Here is a 17,364-nt window from a genome sequence, read left to right as displayed (position 1 = left end):
ATTGAGGGTAGCCAATGGGTCTCAAACCCTCAGTGAGTCAGGTGAGTTAGGGACTTGTCTCTCCCCTGCATGTAAAGACAGGCTCTGGGGGACTGAGCAAACAAGACCAATAGCGAGTCCAACGATCCAGAAGCTATTGTGGGAAATGAGGGGCAGATGAGGCTTGTCAACCTGGGAAGACAGCCCATCTAGGAGAAGGAAAACTCTGATCTAAACCTCTGCAGCCTTGTGGGGTATGTTCAGGAAAAGAAATGGCTAAGGAATAAACCCAGGGTTTGTGTTCCCTTCGGCATGAAGGACAGTGGAGGCTGTGGTGTCTTTATGTTATACAGTATTCTTTATTTACACACACATACAGTCTGAGCCTACAATTTAGGGGTTCCCAGCATTAACCACCCCAAGAGGGCCTTCCTTCTCCCATAGCAACAGCCTTGAACTGAAGCAGAGATCAGGCATGGTTTTGTCTTGCAGGCTTTAGCCTGCACCTTGTATCTGGCACAGAGCCACTTTCCTTGTCACCTTTGTTTTTCTAACTGCTTAGAAAGACAAAGTACAGTGGTACCTCGGGTTACATACGCTTCAGGTTACAGACTCCGCTAACCCAGAAATATTACCTCGGGTTAAGAACTTTGCTTCAGGATGAGAACAGAAATCGTGCAGCAACAGGAGGCCCCATTAGCTAAAGTGGTGCTTCAGGTTAAGAACAGACCTCTAGAACGAATTAAGTACTTAACCCGAGGTACCACTGTATACTTAGAGGGTCATTAGCTCATCAGGAAGCCAGCCTGGCAATTCCAGGAATTGAATCCATGCTGGATCCAGGAATTAGAAGGGGGCTCAGACATGCAGCCTATCCTCCCTTCCAATCTCATAACAATATTGTTCATAGCAAATTTGTAGACATATACTGTGGTTGAGTGCCACAGGATCTCAAAAGCACCAAACTCCTTTGCCCACAAGGAGTTGCTTATGTACTTCAATGGAAAGGGCCGCCTTACTTTACAATTTTAGCAGGACCATTTACCAAGCTAATTTTTTTTCTTGCTATGCCAAATTTGTTAATGAAAGAAAATAATGCAAGCTTGAAAACTCCAAAGAGCTATTGGTCTTAGAAGGAAGCTTCAAGAGACTATAATTTAATGTTATGAGCTACAAGCAGCTTCTGTGTGGTTTAATAAATATAATAGTTCAGAGGCAGTTTAAGGAAATTAATGAAGATTGTCTTATTTGTCATGTGCTTTAGGAGCAAGCCCAGTAGACATACCTTTAACTCATTCTATCCCTGATAGAGGAAGCTTAGCAAGAGAATACAAATGGTGTCATATTAATTGCCTTTTCCCTTCATTCAAGACGAAACTCAAATTTATTTACCGCTTTTAAAATCCAGTTCTAAAGAGCTCAGTGTTGGGTTCAGGAGTTTGTTATCGAGTCATCCCAACAGCCCTGAGGGACAGATTAAGCTGACATGCCCAGGGCCATCCAACAGGTTTTATGGCTGAGTGGGGAGATCTGAACCTCAGTCTCTCCAGTCCATCACTCTTACCAAGTGCACTACTCTGTGTAAGCTTTTTATTTTTATTCCATTTTTTCCTCATGGTCAATAATAGACAATCTTTGTAATCCTTGCAGTGATCCTGTAAGACTGCCTAGTTCTGGCCTCCTTGTGTGGTTACTATGAAAGGGTTGCCTTGAACCATAGACTTTCCGGACAATAATTTAAGCTGATAACTATTATATTAAGCAGGCATATTCATGTAACTAGAGAAGTAGTTCTTACCCTTTAATCCTCTACCCCCTACTAAGTATGCAACATTATAATCAAATGCCCCACAAGTCACAGGTTTAAAAAATGCATGTAAAAACAACACGCCAGAGGAGGCAACATTTTTATATAGCTACAGATAAATTTGCTATATGCATTGCTACATAGTTTTCAGATGGAATATGAGCTGATGGATTCTGGAAGCTCATACATAGAAGGGAGAAATAAGTTCTAAAAAGTGCCAATTTTCGCTTGAGACCGGTTAGCTTTTTTTTTTTTTTTTTAAAAGAACCTGTTTCTCCCTTTTCTTTTTTCCTATGACAGTGCCCTGGCCCCCTTGGGAATGTATTTCGGGATTTTGTATATCACCTCCTGGTGGGATGTATGGCTTGGCTAAACATTGTTGACCTAACATCTGCTGAACTATGTTTGCATTTTCAAATGACCTAATGTTCTGTGTGTTTTCTTTCTTTCAGGTGCACTCTAGTTATTTTAGTAGCAGGGATAGTCCTGTCATTAGACAGTGTGAAGTAGATGCCTCAGGCAGCTGATTTTGGAATTTATGAAAGGGTAGCATATTGACAGATATGTAATGTAATTTTAAGCTGTCAGGGAGGGGTGGAGGTACTTGTAGTATTTGTGTGTGTGCCTCAGGTGCTGAGGTAACTTGATCAGCCTTGGATCAGTGTATCTTTACTTCATCCAACAATCTCAAGGTCCAAGTAGGTTGGTATCAGCAGAGGTGTCTTCTCAGGTACCTAGGCCCCAAGTCATATAGGGCTTTAGATGTCAACATATGCCAACCTTAAATTGGTCATGGTCACAGATAAATGTATAGCAATACAAGAGTTGGCATTAATTCTCTGAGCAACATAAAACGTTAAGTATATTCAAAAGGTAAATTTATTCATATTAGCAATCCCCCTCCCCATAATATTTGGAGTTTAGGTGGAGCACAAACTCAGATGTTGGTGTTAGGTGCCGAATTCAGCATTCTGAGTCTGAATGCCTTATGGCAATGGCAGTAAGCTTAAAACCATGTGCAATGCCTAGTGAAATAACAGATGACGGAGAAGGGTTTGTGTAGGCTATCTACGGCTGGGGATAAGACACAACTCCTTGCCTATTTCCATGATTAGCAGGAACAGAATGAATTGCAGCATGTGCTTAGTTTCTAATAAGTATGCAAGTTGTTAAATTCAGTTTTCTTGATGAATTTGGCCTATTGTTTATATTTGATAAATAGCGATATTATAAGCCCAGTTTAACTACAAGATTTTTGTGGTATGTTCCTTAACATTGTAATGAACAATCCTGTAAGGTGCTCGCTTTTTATATAGCCCCTATTGAGGTCATTATAGGCTGGGGAAGATATGGTGGTGGGTATGGATGTGTCATTTAAATGAGTGTTGGTCAAAAATTTAGTGGTTGTTCCTCTTTCTGGTTTCTCCCCTATCCTTTGTGACCATAGTTGCCATGTTAACAAGCCATCAGCCCATGTGGTACTGTTGCTGAATGAAAGGTTGGTTCATAATATTACACAAATCAGAAGGAGCCGCCTGGCCTGAATTGCTGAAAGTTGGGTGGATGGCTGGAAGGTGTCTATTTGCCTTGGTTGCATCTGCCTGAATTCTTAATGCAGCACAACAGTGCAATAATCTAAAGTCTCCTTTCCAGACTTCCTGCCTGGGAGCCAATTTTGAATGTTTCTACTTGGTGTTGGACAGTAAGACAGATTAGGGACTCTTGTTGATTTACCACTCACCACACTCTTCAGCAGTCTTCCTGCCTGGAGCTGACAGAGGTTATCTCTGGGCTAGTGTTGAGGACCCCCAGGATGTTGCCAAGGCTGCTTTGTGAGGATTTTATGGCCGACATGACAAATGACAGCAATTTGCACCAGCATATCCTTGGCCTAATTTGAAGAGTGAGGAACTTCATTCATGGAGGCCAAATGCCAGCCCTCCAGGCTTCTGTGTCTGTCCTGGGGTGAGATAGGGCAGGGCTTAGACTGGTAATAGGGCTATAAGAAGGTAGAGCTCTGATGTTGCTTCAGCAAGAAACAAACAGGGTGAACTGTGTGTAGTAGCAGCATCTTAAGAACTGTCCAGAGAGGCTTTCCTGACAGTAGCCTATCTCTCAGGCCGTCAAAGCTTAAGAGATTCGGATTTTTAGCATGAAATCTTAAGCATCTCCTTTTTATACTAGTCTTAACTGCCTCCCGTTATTTGTTTTCCTGATTTTGGTATATTTTATGCTTTTATTTATAAACTTCTCTGAGAGCACAGCAGAAGAACAGCCAAAGTGCTCTTATAATAAATAAACAATATTTCTACATGTTGAACATAATTCTGGTTCCAGCTTTCAGAGCAACTTTTTAATGCCTCCCCTTTTCTAAAAAAACCAAAAAAACCGCCTCTGTATTGCTTTATATTGTAGAACCGTATACTATTTATTCAGATTGCTTTTTGTACTAAAACCCAATTAAATTAAAGTATAAATATATTCTTCCAACTTCTATTTTGTAATTTCCCCCCAATGGAGCTATTTTAAACCTGTGCAGTAGTTGGAAGGTCTTTTGTAGTACAGTAAATGCAAAAGAAGAAAATTGCATGAAAACACCAGATGTGGGTATGTTCTCTATTGAAAAGAAGTAATTATATTCAATTAGTTCAAACCTGTGATTTTGCTAATGTTAAATGCATTGCTTGAAATGTGTTTGGGGGAGGGGGACACAGTTGAGAAATCATCAGTGTGGCACATTTAAAAGGTCTGCGTGTGTGTATATGTGTGTGTGTGCCGTTCTTTGCATACTAATATATGCACTGTAGGATGTAAATACAAAAGTTTACATAACCTGTGAAATAAACAGAAGGAAAATATTTTAATCTAATTGCCTAAAGGTTTTCTATAGGAGGTGAAAATTTTGAAGTAATTTGGTATTAGATGTGCTTTAAAAGTACCATTTTAATTTTTATGCCTCCATACTCTAGTAAAACCAGTATGCATAGATGCAGATGCTGTGATTAGAAGCAATATGTAACCTCTCCTCTACATTACCTTTTGAAGATTTTAGCTATTAGACCACACTTGACTACCCTTCCCATACAATAAGAGCAAAACAGGCTTTCATAAATGTTGCTATTTCTAGGGTGTACTCCTTGTTCAAGTGGGATGAGCATGAAATAATTTTTCACCTGCTTACATTAATTTTCTTTTGTCTTTGTCCATGTAGAATTATACCCTCAGAAATAAAATATAACCCAAAAGTTTATTTGAGTAGAAACACAATATAATATTGATACTAAAAGAAGAGAAAGCAATCATGTATGCAAATGCGGGGACAGAAGCTTACATGTGCAAAGAAAAGAAACTCGCAGTGTATATCTAATATGGTATAATTAGATTCAATTTCTCAAGTGTGCTACTTCCATGGGTTGATTGTGTACATTCTCTTGAGCATAATTATGGCAATCACAAAAATTTCATTGAGTTCAGTTATATTCTTTTTATTACTTTTACATAGCTGTGTAGTGTGTTGTAAATCTGAAAAGTTGTGAACCTGACCTGGCAGCATTTTAAACTTCAGCTCCTGTTAGTATATGACCCAATAAAATAAAACTGACATGTTTCCAACTCCTTTTCTTGTCTCTCCCATCACCCTCCTTTCTTAATTCCGATGGCTACTTTACTACTCCTTTTAAAACTTCTTTTTCACTGTGGCTAGCACCACTCTTCTGCTGTTTTCTGTTTAGTGTGATTCTTTTGACAGCCAGATTATAATAATTTTGGAAATTCTGTCATCCTAGATTATATCTGAAAAATCTGGGTAATTTGTGTGGAGATTTAGATGCACAGTTTTTAACTTCTCATGTAATGTTGATCCAATTTCCTATTGTGTGCTGCAAAACCAGTATCTCATCAGATTCTTCTGTTGTGATGATATATTGGGTTACATTTTCAAAGATGATGGCATGCTTCATCAGAACCCATTATTTGTGGTGTGGTGTTTGAGTAAAATTATTTCCAAATATATATATATATTTAAGAGTGTGGTATTGTTTTATGAAGAAATAGGATTATTGAATGTTACACTGAAATATTCTTTTGTGGCCAGTTAGTTGGGTAGGAGTTCTTTTAAGATTACTATAACCTCTGCCCACTTGCTGAGTAGTTTTTTTATTGACTATAAATTTTGAGTTTTAATATGCCTGAGGAAAGGTGATCTGATATGTATGTTGTATTATAACAGGCATAATTTTGCATCAGGCAATCCTCCTGTATATGAGAGAGAAGGGGGGATGGAATCATTTTTTTAAATGATACTATATTATTAATTGTATTTAAAATATTTTTCAAAAAACTGCTGCTCAACTAATCTCAGCACATTTTTAGTCAATTCAAAAGTTGTGTAATCTATTTATTGATTTAAATTTTGCAGTTCTCTTGTAATCTTCCAAATAATATTATCTGAAGAACTGCACTGCTAGTTAGTTGCTTGCAAGTGTGCTTTGGATGTAATGTTTCATGAGCAACTGCTTCCTTCTCTCTCAGATGGCAAACTACTTTTGAAACAAAGGAGACTTTCAAAAACAGTCTTTGATAAAAGGGATGTGACTACAGTTTAAACAAAGAGAGAGAGAAAGGATATTGACTCAATGAACCAAACACTTTCAGCATTCCTAAAGTAGCTCTTTGGACCCAGCCTATGTATTTTTGATCTGAAACTTTCAATTGTAATAGAAAATGCAATGACCAGGTATGAGCAGATGGACTGAGTGGTACAGCCTTTCTCCTAGTAGCATATTCTATCTATCGGTACTATTAAAAATAGATATTTGGCTTTTAACTTTATAAATATCTGCTAATTTAATATTTAACCATTCAGGTGATTTTCTTTGTAGTTTTGTATTATTTTTTATTCTATATTATAAACAATCGCTTATATTTCATAGGCCTCGAAGTAGAGGAAAACCTGCAGTGGAGGATGAAGACAGCATGGATGGTTTGGAGGCAGCAGAAACAGAAAACACTGTGGAAACTGGTAAAGGCACAAGTAGTAGCAATGCTTTCATAAATTTTGGGAATATGGGCTGTTTTCCTAGCATATATCCATATGCAAGGAAAAACAGACATAGAAAATGCAATTAGAAAATGTATCTTTTTTTTAAAAAAAAGGTTTTTTAAAGAAAAGTGTAGTTTGAGAAGCATGAATTTATTGAAGGGTTAAATTCAGTGGGCTAGCAGTTGTTGAAAGTAATAGTAAAAGCATATTCAATACACTTATCTCTATGGAAAAAGAGCACAAAAGGTTAAAGAAAACAGACATGGAATATTTTTAAATGGCTTAAAACCAAAGTGGAAAATTAGAAAATCAAAGAAAGGACAGGTTATTAAGACTACATTTGTACCTGACTACAGATGTAAATCAATTTTCAGTCTCCTCCACCTCCAGCTTCCTGGGTACTGATTTAAAAAAAACACACACAAAATGGTCCTTCAGTGCAATCCTACATTGGACAGTGTGCTTGTGCAGAACAGAATATAGGAAGATACTTCAATATAGGCAAAAGCCAAGGCCACTGCCTCTTTGCTTCTAAATGATGATGACCTTAGCAACAGCAGCTCCTCCATGTCTGCCTAATAAGTCTTAGAATGTTGCTTCCATGTTTCTTTATAGATGTGTGATTGACTTGTTTTTCTAAGTGAGGAGGCTTGTGGAACCTCGCAAGGCAATGACTTCCAATTCCAGGCACTGCTGCAGAAAGATCCTGTTCCTCATCAGGCAGCATGTATAAGAGTAGCTCAGTAACAATCTTCAGAAGTAGGCTGAAACTTTTCAAAATAAAGTTAGATTTCCCCCCCCCCCTAGGAAATATCAGTCTGGTGTAACACAGTAGTTAAAACTGATTGCTCATAAAGATCCTTCCAATTAAAAGCTTTTGAAGTTATTTAAAGGTTTGGTTCTCTTGAGACTACATTAAAATGCTTGTGCTAGCTATTTGAAGCAGTTTAAAAAACAGAGGCAAGAAAAAGTAAAGTAGTTTTTACTTTTAAAGTTTATCTGTGGATATTTTCAACAAAATTCTGTTTGAAGAATTGGCTGTTGCAAATTCAATAGAAATTGAATTTTATAATTTAATCCTTTAATCCTTGCCTTTCTCTTCAAATCCTCATAAACCACTTAACTCTTCTTTATGGTCATTAATCCTTCCTGTTGGTCTCCTCTATACTTTTTGAGACTCTGTTATAACTAACAAGATCTGTAAACTGAGAACATCTTATGCATCAGATTAGCGTTGCCTTTGAATGTTATAGGAAAGCACCTTATGATAAATCCATCAAGATTAAAGTAATTCCATTTACAGCCTCCATCTGTATTCTTCACTACAATGAATGGTCTATTTTGCCAACCAAAATCATTTAATCACCCCCCCACAGCATATAAATACCCAGTTTCAGTGTCTGAATACAGATGATATAAAATTAGTTGAAAGAGGTAAAACCATATATCTGATAAGTATATGACAATGGCCAATTCAGTATTGTCTTAACCACTTGAGGAGGGTAGGTCCTGTGGAGCAGTTTTAGCTGGTTGCAGAAAGTTAGGGTTTAGGTAGATGCAGAGTGGAGAAAAAGAGAGCAAAAATTTGCTTCCTCTCAACATGTTTATGAGGTAGGAAATATTGTTGACTGGATGTGTTCAATACAACTATAGTGAAATCTTCAGAATGGTGATGATTTGCCTTCCATCAGCTGTCATGCGCCATTGGCTAACTTCCATTGCTTTGTATATTGTAGCCTTCATGCTGATCTGATAAAAAATAAATCTTTTAAAAACTAAAGACTTGAACTTCAAGTCAGTCACTGTAACAGATGGACATCTTGTGTGATCATTGAGCTATTCAAGGGGTTGTCAATTTTTTTCATGGAATATCTCAATGAAATTTCATTGAGTTTCCTGTAGTTGTACTTCAACCACATTGTATGCTGCCTGACTAGTTTCTAGTATTGTATTTATGTCTTAAGTGGAGCTCTTCAGCCTCATTTCTGGGATGACTTTGAATTGATTGCTCATGAGTCTCAGACTGCTTTCATCCTCCTAAGACACATAACATTCAGGTCAATCCACAAAGCCTTGCCACTGGACCAGAATTATTTAGATCGCATCATAGGAAGATGTTTTCTTACTATAGGATTTGCATATTTCCTTTGCTTACTTGAGGACTAGTAAATATATTACACTTTATTTTTGTTAACGTGCTCCTCTGGTTTATTTATTTGGTTGCGGAAGACCTAATCTGAAACCTTTTCTGGAAAGGTGCTATTGCAGTCACACAGGACATAAATTTATTTTAATTAACTGCCATCAAATAAATGGTTTAACACCAAAGGTTGCATATACCTAGTAATATTATGCCTTTCAACAGTTTGAAACATGTTTTTGGATCAGTTTAAACTAACCGTTTTCCTCTATGCTTTAATGCAGTTGTTATCAGTAATATGGCAGTTGGTTTCCTTCCCCCTCCTCTGAAATGTCATATTATATCCTATGCTTTATAACATGTGTATGTTGAATTTTAAATTATACCATGTTATTAGCTGCAGTACTTTATAGCAATCTGTAGTTTATCTGTGTACTGTATTCCAGTTTGATTTTGCTTTTCACTAATTAGACTTGGTCCTGCAGTGTGCCTAGGCTTGCTGTTGTTGCAGACAGCAGAAATCCTATGGAGGAAAAGACCTGAATGCTGTGGTCTATTTCATGTTATTCAGTCTGTTAATTATTTCCTCACTTCATTTGCATATGCCCAATAGCAGAAAAAAGGTGATTTAATGAAAGATGGAACTATAATAGTCCCTATGCACTTATCACTACAATTCAAATAATTTGATATGTAAAATTTGAAACATCACACAAATTGTGGTGTGAAACTTTAACATGAAGCCCTTCAACCTGTAAAAGTTCAGCAGCAAATTTGGGATATTGATGAAATAAGGATAAATAAACTAAAAGGTGCTTTATCACTATTTGTATTTCAGTACCAAAACTAACTTTAGAAGAACTTGTGGACATAGAAATGTTAAATCTGAACGTAGCTTTCTTTTGTAACATTTAAATTAAAGTCGCAGGCAAAATTATTTTGAAGTAGTTTTTTATGCTTTTGAAACAGTATCTATGTGTCTAGTTTATTAATTTTGTGGCCCTTGTCAGTTTTAGTCATAACTAAATGGTGACATTTCTGTTTTTAAAACTGTCATTATAAATGATTTAAAAGATAAAACATATTGTTATAGGCATAGTCAGAATTAAAGTACAGTGGTACCTCTACTTACGAATGTGATCAGTTTCAGGGTGCCATTTGCACCCCGAAAAGAAGTAGAGTGCCGCTTCTGCACGTGCGCGAAGCACGCAGATTGCTTCTGCACATGCGCATGCAGTGAACCCGAAAGTGTTTACTTCCGGGTTTGCCGTGTTCGTAACCTGAAAAGCCGCAACATGAAGCAAACGTAACTCAAGGTATGACTGTATCAATAAATACGGAGGGTAGCATATGTTTCCATCTGGATGTTGCAACTGCAATGTTTTTGAATACAAATAGAAAAACAGATTATGTGCATAGGACAATGCTGTGCCAGATTCTCCTAACACTTAAAAGTATGATCTTTAATCAACTTACTCTCTTTTGTCCATCAGAAATCAAGGAACAATCTGCAGAGGAGGATGCCCAAACTGAAGTGCATGGTGACAAGAAGCTAACGCCAGTTCTTCAGCGCTCAGTGTCTGTGGAATCTGCAAGCTCCATTGCCTCTGTTGGTGTTGAAGCAAAAACCAGGTTAGAAAGAGAAACAGGCAGATGCTGAGTCAGTGGTGGGGGAAGGGCTGGGATCTGAACAAACAACACAGAAAATGCTGGGATTTATTCTTTGGCAATCACGCATAGCCAAGTAAGATTGTCTTCCATGAACACATATTCTTATTTGAATACAGTCATACCTTGGTACTTGTACGCCTTGGTACTTTTACATTTTGGCTCCCAAACACCGCAAACCCGGAAGTAGGTGTTCCAGTTTGCAAATGTTTTTTGGAAGCTGACTTTCTGTGGCTTCCAACTGAATGCAGGAAGCTCCTGCAGCCAATTGAAAGCCATGTCTTGGATTTCAAAAGTCAAATGGACTTCAGGAACAGATTACGTTTGAGAACCAAGGTACGACTGTACTGTATATAAAATGCACATTAAAGGAGCTATATAGGACAATCAGAATAATAGACTGCCAAAGTTTGTTTCACAAATTACCGAAGTTTATCCAGCAGTAGTGCATTCACTGGAGTTATTACTTTCAGTTAAGGTAGAATTTAATTTTTAATATCTATTTATCACTGTCTAAAGCTTTAAAGATTACTAAAATGTAGTAATAATAGCCCCATCATTCTTATTTCAGTAAAATGCAAAATGATGAACAGATGACATGTTAACTATTGCTCAATGGCACTTTATAAAATATTACTCTGTTCTGAAAGCCTAAGGATTGCATAACTTCTTAAGGTGAAAACTGGGATATGGAAGAACTTATTAAATACATCAATCAATTAAATTCTTCCTTTGCCTGTTCACACTAGACTGGAAGACATTCTTAAGTTGTTTATGGTACTTAAAGGCTAAGGCTATGTTCTTTTACAAAATTGCTAGGGAATAAGTTTTATTGAAATCAGTAAGAGTAGCAACATGAGAATGGGACTTTTCAGTGGTGACTCCCCACTTGTGAAATGCTTTACTGAGGGAGACTAGCCTGGCACCATCCTTATCTATTTTTAGGTGCCAGGTAAAAGCTTTCCAGTTTACCAGGACTTTTTGTCCTTAATTTCAAAACAGCTTTTGACATCTCTGTTTTTGCTTTCTGACTCTCTAGCAGTGAACAGCTCTGCGCCTTTTGTTATTGTGGGGAACGAAGCTCATTGGGACAAGGAGAACTTAAGCAGTTTAGTCCAACACCAGGGTTTATTGCTCCATGGAGCAACCAGTCTTTAAATAAGAGTGAAACTGGTGACAGCAATGACGGCATTTATGAGAGTACTCCAAGGCAGAATTCAGTCCTACGCAAATCAAGAGGACAAAAGAAGTAAGTTTTTTTATGCTTACCAAAATATATACTATTTCAGTTCATGTTCTAGTCATCTGACTTGTAAGTAAATGTGCAGTAAGACAGCATGCAGTTAGGGTTGCCATACGTCCATAATTTTTTTGTACTTTGCCTAAAGTTAGGGCTGCTCAACAACTTTGCGATATTTCTATTAAAAAAACCCAACAACTTTTGGGGTGTCCTGGCAACCCTAGCCTAAGTAGGTGCTGAAAATGAAAAAAAAAACATATTTATGACATAAAATATAAGGGGTCTTTGTCAATAGAAAGTGTTTCAGGAAGCAGTAGCAGCAAAATACATTGATAATTCTATTTAAACAAGGTCAGTTAGATACTAAGGTGACAAAAGCCAGTATGAAACAGTGGCTAACCCAGGGCAGGCTACCATGTAACTCCATATGTTACTATACTCTAACTCCCATTGGCTCCAGCCAGCATGGATAACGGTCAGGGATGATGGGGTCCACAGATTAGCCAACCCTGGCCTATGGTGTTAGATTTTGATGAAGGAATCCAGGTTCAGTTCTTTGGTCAGGTATTAAATTTCTGTCCTGCCCCTCCTCCCGAGGATGCACAGGGCAGCTAACAGGGTTTCAAAAAGTACAATCACATTACAATCATAATTAAAATACTAATATAAAGATCAAAATACAGACATGAAAACGTAATGCAGTTGATGGCAATAAGGCCTAAGTAGATAACTTCCTCACTATGTGCCAAAACTCAAGTGAACAGATGTGTCTTTGATTGATGTTTTGAAGCAATCTGAGATGGGGGACAACCAAACTTCTCCAGAGTGGAAACTTCATATATAGGTGGCTCTGCTTCATGTCACAACCCAATGGGCAAATATTAGTAACTGGATCATGAGCAGGGCCTCCCCTTCAGATCTTAAAGTAAGGGTCTGCAGATGCAGGAAGTACTTGGGCCTCAAGCCATTTAGAACTTTGCATACTCATACCAGCACCTTGAATTGGTAGCCCCCTGTCTTTTCCACGTGCTCTCTGCTAGCACTGCTAGTACTGTAGTTCCTAGCATTAGTGATCTGTCTTTGGTTTGTGAGTTGGGGGGGGGGAAGGAAACTTGCCTGATGCCCTCATCATCAATTTTTAGGTGCCAAGCTATAAGACCTTTTTATTCACTGAGGCCTTGGGTAGCTAAGCTGACCTCTGTGGTGGTGCCCATCATTTTAGGATGGGTAGGATTTGTCATTATTATTTTCCTGGTTGGGCATTTTAGGTATTTTGTATTTTATGTTGCTTTAAATATTGTTGTTTAAAAAGTTATTTTATCTTGTTATGTTGCTTTGATACCTTTCGTATAAAACAACTCACAAATGTTATAGCCAATAACCAGCATCATGCTGGGTCAGATCAGCGATTCTTCAGCATTTCGGACCAGAGATATGCTGGTCCAGCTCTACTGGAGATATCGGAGGTCAATCTAGGGTCCTTCTGCATTCAAAGCAGATGCTCTGTCACTGAGCTATGAGTCTTCAGTACTATATACTGATGAAATATAGTTTTTCATCAGTATGTAGTACTGCAGATTTTAAAAATATAGTTAGGAGTTCCAATTTATTTCACTTTTATCCACAGCAAGCTGCTCCTTAAGGGGCTGCTTTGCTGCTCTTTGGATTCTGTGGTGCTGGCTGATTAGTAGTTGCTTTTGTAGCCTATGGGAAAGTTCAAAATTAATTTAGCTTGGAACAACTAGCCAGCTCTGTCCCCTGAGGATGGTGATGTAATCATACCCAAGTGCCATGCTGGCTGCTATCCAAGTTTAGGTACTAAAGCAATTGTTGTGTTGGAGTTCTCTGATTGGTGGCTAACCCTGGACTGCTGCCAATAGAATGAAGCAGTAAAGTGGGAAATGAAACAATAACAAAATGAAGCAGCCTTTTAAAGGGACTTAAGGTGGACTATTTTAATGAGAATTTGGATGGTCAAAACTTACAAGTGTATTAACTTATTTTTATTTGCATGGCTATGCTTTCTTTTACTTTCACCTGTGGGTATCAGCTTTAGCTCTGCCAGTCTGAATGCTCGTTCTTCTATAGAAATAAATTACTTAGTTGTCCGCACATTAATCATTTTCAGTTTGACATCAGTGAAACTCAAATGCACATTTAACATATATGAAGCTGGTATGCTGAGTTCAGACCACTGCTTCATCCTACCCAGCACTGTCTACTCTGGCAGTAGCTTTCTAAAGTCTTGTATAACTTCTTCTCCCAACTCATGCCACCCCAGTAACAGTGTCTTTTAATTGCGCTTTAGATTCTGAATAACATAATATTTCATTAGATAGTAGAGACTATTTGCTTAAGATACAATAAAAGTATAAACTGATCCAATAAAATATTGAAGCAGGATTTACTATGAGCTGTGAGTTAGCAATGTGAGCCCAATGCACAATAAAGAAGCAAGTTAATCTAGAGTATACTCATTTCCTAGGTTGATACACTTGTGTCAGATACCTGAAAACCTGCCAATATGTATTTCTTTATTTTTCCATATAGTTTAAATGTAATTTGTATGTATGTATGTAAACCCATGTTATGTTAATTGCAATCATTTAACCAAATCTTGTATTCCACACAGAGAGAAGTCTCATCAGAGCATAACATCTTGTAGAAGTATAAGCACTCAAACTACTCCTGATGATCAGGTAGTCAAATTCTGGGATGAACTCAAAATGGTTGGCTTACCAGATGACATTGATGTCCAAGCCTTATTTGAGCCAACAGGTAGTGTACTACTAGAATATAGCTCCATTCAATATATTGTATATTTTACTTATCGTTCAAATTGAATGAAGTTGTTTGTTTGAAAATATCTCCTTCCCTCTCCTTTTAAAAGGAGAAAATATAGGGGAAATGTTATTACTACCACTGTAGAAATACAATCTTTCAGATTTACTGGTAAATGTAATTCCCATTCTATCATAACATCAATAGTGAATTAGCTGAACAAATACTAAATTATTTCAGTGGGTGTATATTTTATAGAATCATAGGATTGTAGAGTTGGAAGGGTCATCTAGTCCAACCCCCTGCAATGCAGGAATCAATGTCTATCTTTAAGTTCTAATGTTCTTTTTTTATTAAAAAAAAACATTCTTTCAGTCTAAGGATAAAATTATATCCTTAGAGAGAGACAGAATACTTATTTCCCTACTTTGCTATAAGTGGTTGTGGATCAAACTTAAAGTTATTTGAAAGACCTGGAGTTCTTAACAAATTAAAAATGATAATTTTCTTCTCCAGTCATTATGTCGGTTTAGCAAAGGGGTCAGCAAACTTTTTCAGCAGGGCTGGTCCACTGTCCTTCAGACCTTGGGGCGGGGGGCGGACTGTATTTTGAAAAGGGAAAAAAAAATGAACAAATTCCTATGCCCCACAAATAATCCAGAGATGCATTTTAAATAAAAGGGCATATTCTACTCATGTAAAAACACACTGATTCCCGGACTGTCCGCAGGCCAGATTTAGAAGGTGATTGGGCTGGATCCAGCCCCCGGGCCTTAGTTTGCCTACCCATGGTTTAGCAGATGCTGTCTATACATTTTCCCTTTTGCTGTTCTGCAGCAAAAAACTATAAAACTAATCCATTCATTTGCTGATCATCATATGTTAGGTTACTGCTGGGCTCATCACCGCTGTGCGGAATGGTCACTTGGAATTTGCCAGACTGAAGAGCATCTACCAGTGAGTGTGGACAAAGCTGTTGTCTCAGGGAGCACAAAAGTGAGTTCAAAGTAATTAAGATTCCATCTCTCTTAAATCATTTAAAAGAATCATTCTATTATAAAATGTTACAATTGCAGAAAAAGCATCCCTAATGGAGTATTGATTATTTGATTATTTGAAAATATGTTTTCCTATTTCTGAATTGTGTCACTTTCAAATATTAATTTGGGTGGTAGATCCAATGAAGAGAGAAGAGGAGTATTGTGTTTGTTCTACTAGCAAACCCAGCTGTCAAGTTCTTCTGTAGATTAAATATTCAAAAAAAAGCAGGAGTTAGCTGGTGCTTGATTCACTTCTACTGCTGATCTAAATGGCACTATTTCTGTTCCCAGTAAATGCAACTATATCACTCCGCTCATATATCAGTATCAAACATGGTTTATTGTCACAAGAATGAGCCTGTGCAAGCCTTGACATCAAATGCTTTCTCCTCACCTTTATTCTTCTGGCATGGTCACAGGGAAGAATTTGAAGCTTTTGCTATGATTGTTTTTATTGTTCGTTTTTGTTTTTGAACTCTAAACTGTGGTTGATCTTAGCTATTGTTTGTTGAAACAAGCCCATTTCATGACCCATGGCTTGAAGCTGGCATGCTTAAGATAAGCCAACATTTGTCAGGTTTGGATCACATGACAAGCTGCACTTAAATCTAAAATCAAAGCAAAATCTTTTGAACCTGTTACAGTTATGCCAGCAGAATGAGTATGCAAGCCCAAGACCCGTGCAGGCTTTTACCCATGGTTTGTGTTATCCTTCAGATGAAGCCTATGTGTCCCCAAGGTGAGACAACCATGTAGTAATTCCCCATATTTCCTCCTATCAGAGCTTCAAAGAGGCACAACTTCAGGTTGAGTCCTCCAGGTGTTTTCTGCATTTTAAAGTACCCACGCGGGTGGCGCTGTGGGTAAAACCTCAGCACCTAGGACTTGCCGATCGCATGGTCGGCGGTTCGAATCCCCGCGACGGGGTGCGCTCCCGTCGTTCGGTCCCAGCGCCTGCCAACCTAGCAGTTCGAAAGCACCTCCGGGTGCAAGTAGATAAATAGGGACTGCTTACCAGCGGGAAGGTAAACGGCGTTCCGTGTGCTGCGCTGGCTCGCCAGATGCAGCTTGTCACGCTGGCCACGTGACCCAGAAGTGTCTGCGGACAGCGCTGGCTCCCGGCCTATAGAGTGAGATGAGCGCACAACCCTAGAGTCTGTCAAGACTGGCCCATACGGGCAGGGGTACCTTTACCTTTAAAGTACCCAAAGATTTTGATCCAGCAGATTCACTGGCTTGAAACATTGTATTTGTATTGTAAATTGTATTGAAACATTGTATTTGGTTTTCAGTAAGTGTGAATTGTGAAGTGTGAAGTGATTTTACCAAAAAAACCCTTTTTTAAGTTGGAGCAAAGAAGGCTATAGTGAGATATGATGAAGATTTTCTAGGGTAAATAAATTTTAAATTATTTGTGTATACCGTGTCTTCACTATTATACTGATAGGAAGAGTATAATAAGGCTTGTTTGTGAATCATTTTTTGAGATGCAGTGGAACCTTGAGTTGCAGACGTAATCTGTCCCGGAGGCATGCCTGCAACTCAAAGCGTTCACACCCAGAAGTTCTTTTCTGCGTGATTTAGTGCTTCTGCGCATGCGCGAGCGGTGAAACCCGGAAGTAACCGTACCGGTACTTCCGGGTTGCTGCATGACGCAACTTGAAAAGA

The 17,364-nt window shown here is 38.1% G+C and overlaps 1 protein-coding gene across 9 annotated transcripts in view; it reads left to right on the top strand.

The window, feature by feature from the left end:
- Positions 1–17,364, top strand: part of KMT2C (lysine methyltransferase 2C) — a 144,541-nt gene that overhangs the window by 30,461 nt on the left and 96,716 nt on the right. For all 9 annotated transcript variants that reach the window (XM_053410551.1, XM_053410550.1, XM_053410544.1 and 6 more), the window contains exons 2-6: positions 6,718–6,806; positions 10,461–10,599; positions 11,675–11,884; positions 14,508–14,653; positions 15,543–15,652. In XM_053410551.1, the coding sequence (XP_053266526.1) occupies positions 6,718–6,806; positions 10,461–10,599; positions 11,675–11,884; positions 14,508–14,653; positions 15,543–15,652 (694 nt within the window). The remainder of the gene's footprint in view (positions 1–6,717; positions 6,807–10,460; positions 10,600–11,674; positions 11,885–14,507; positions 14,654–15,542; positions 15,653–17,364) is intronic.

The sequence above is a fragment of the Podarcis raffonei genome, chromosome 12 (genome assembly GCF_027172205.1).
Source record: "Podarcis raffonei isolate rPodRaf1 chromosome 12, rPodRaf1.pri, whole genome shotgun sequence".
NCBI lineage: Eukaryota > Metazoa > Chordata > Lepidosauria > Squamata > Lacertidae > Podarcis > Podarcis raffonei.
Note: the sequence above shows the minus strand (reverse complement) of the source record. Positions and strands in the feature narration are given on the sequence as shown.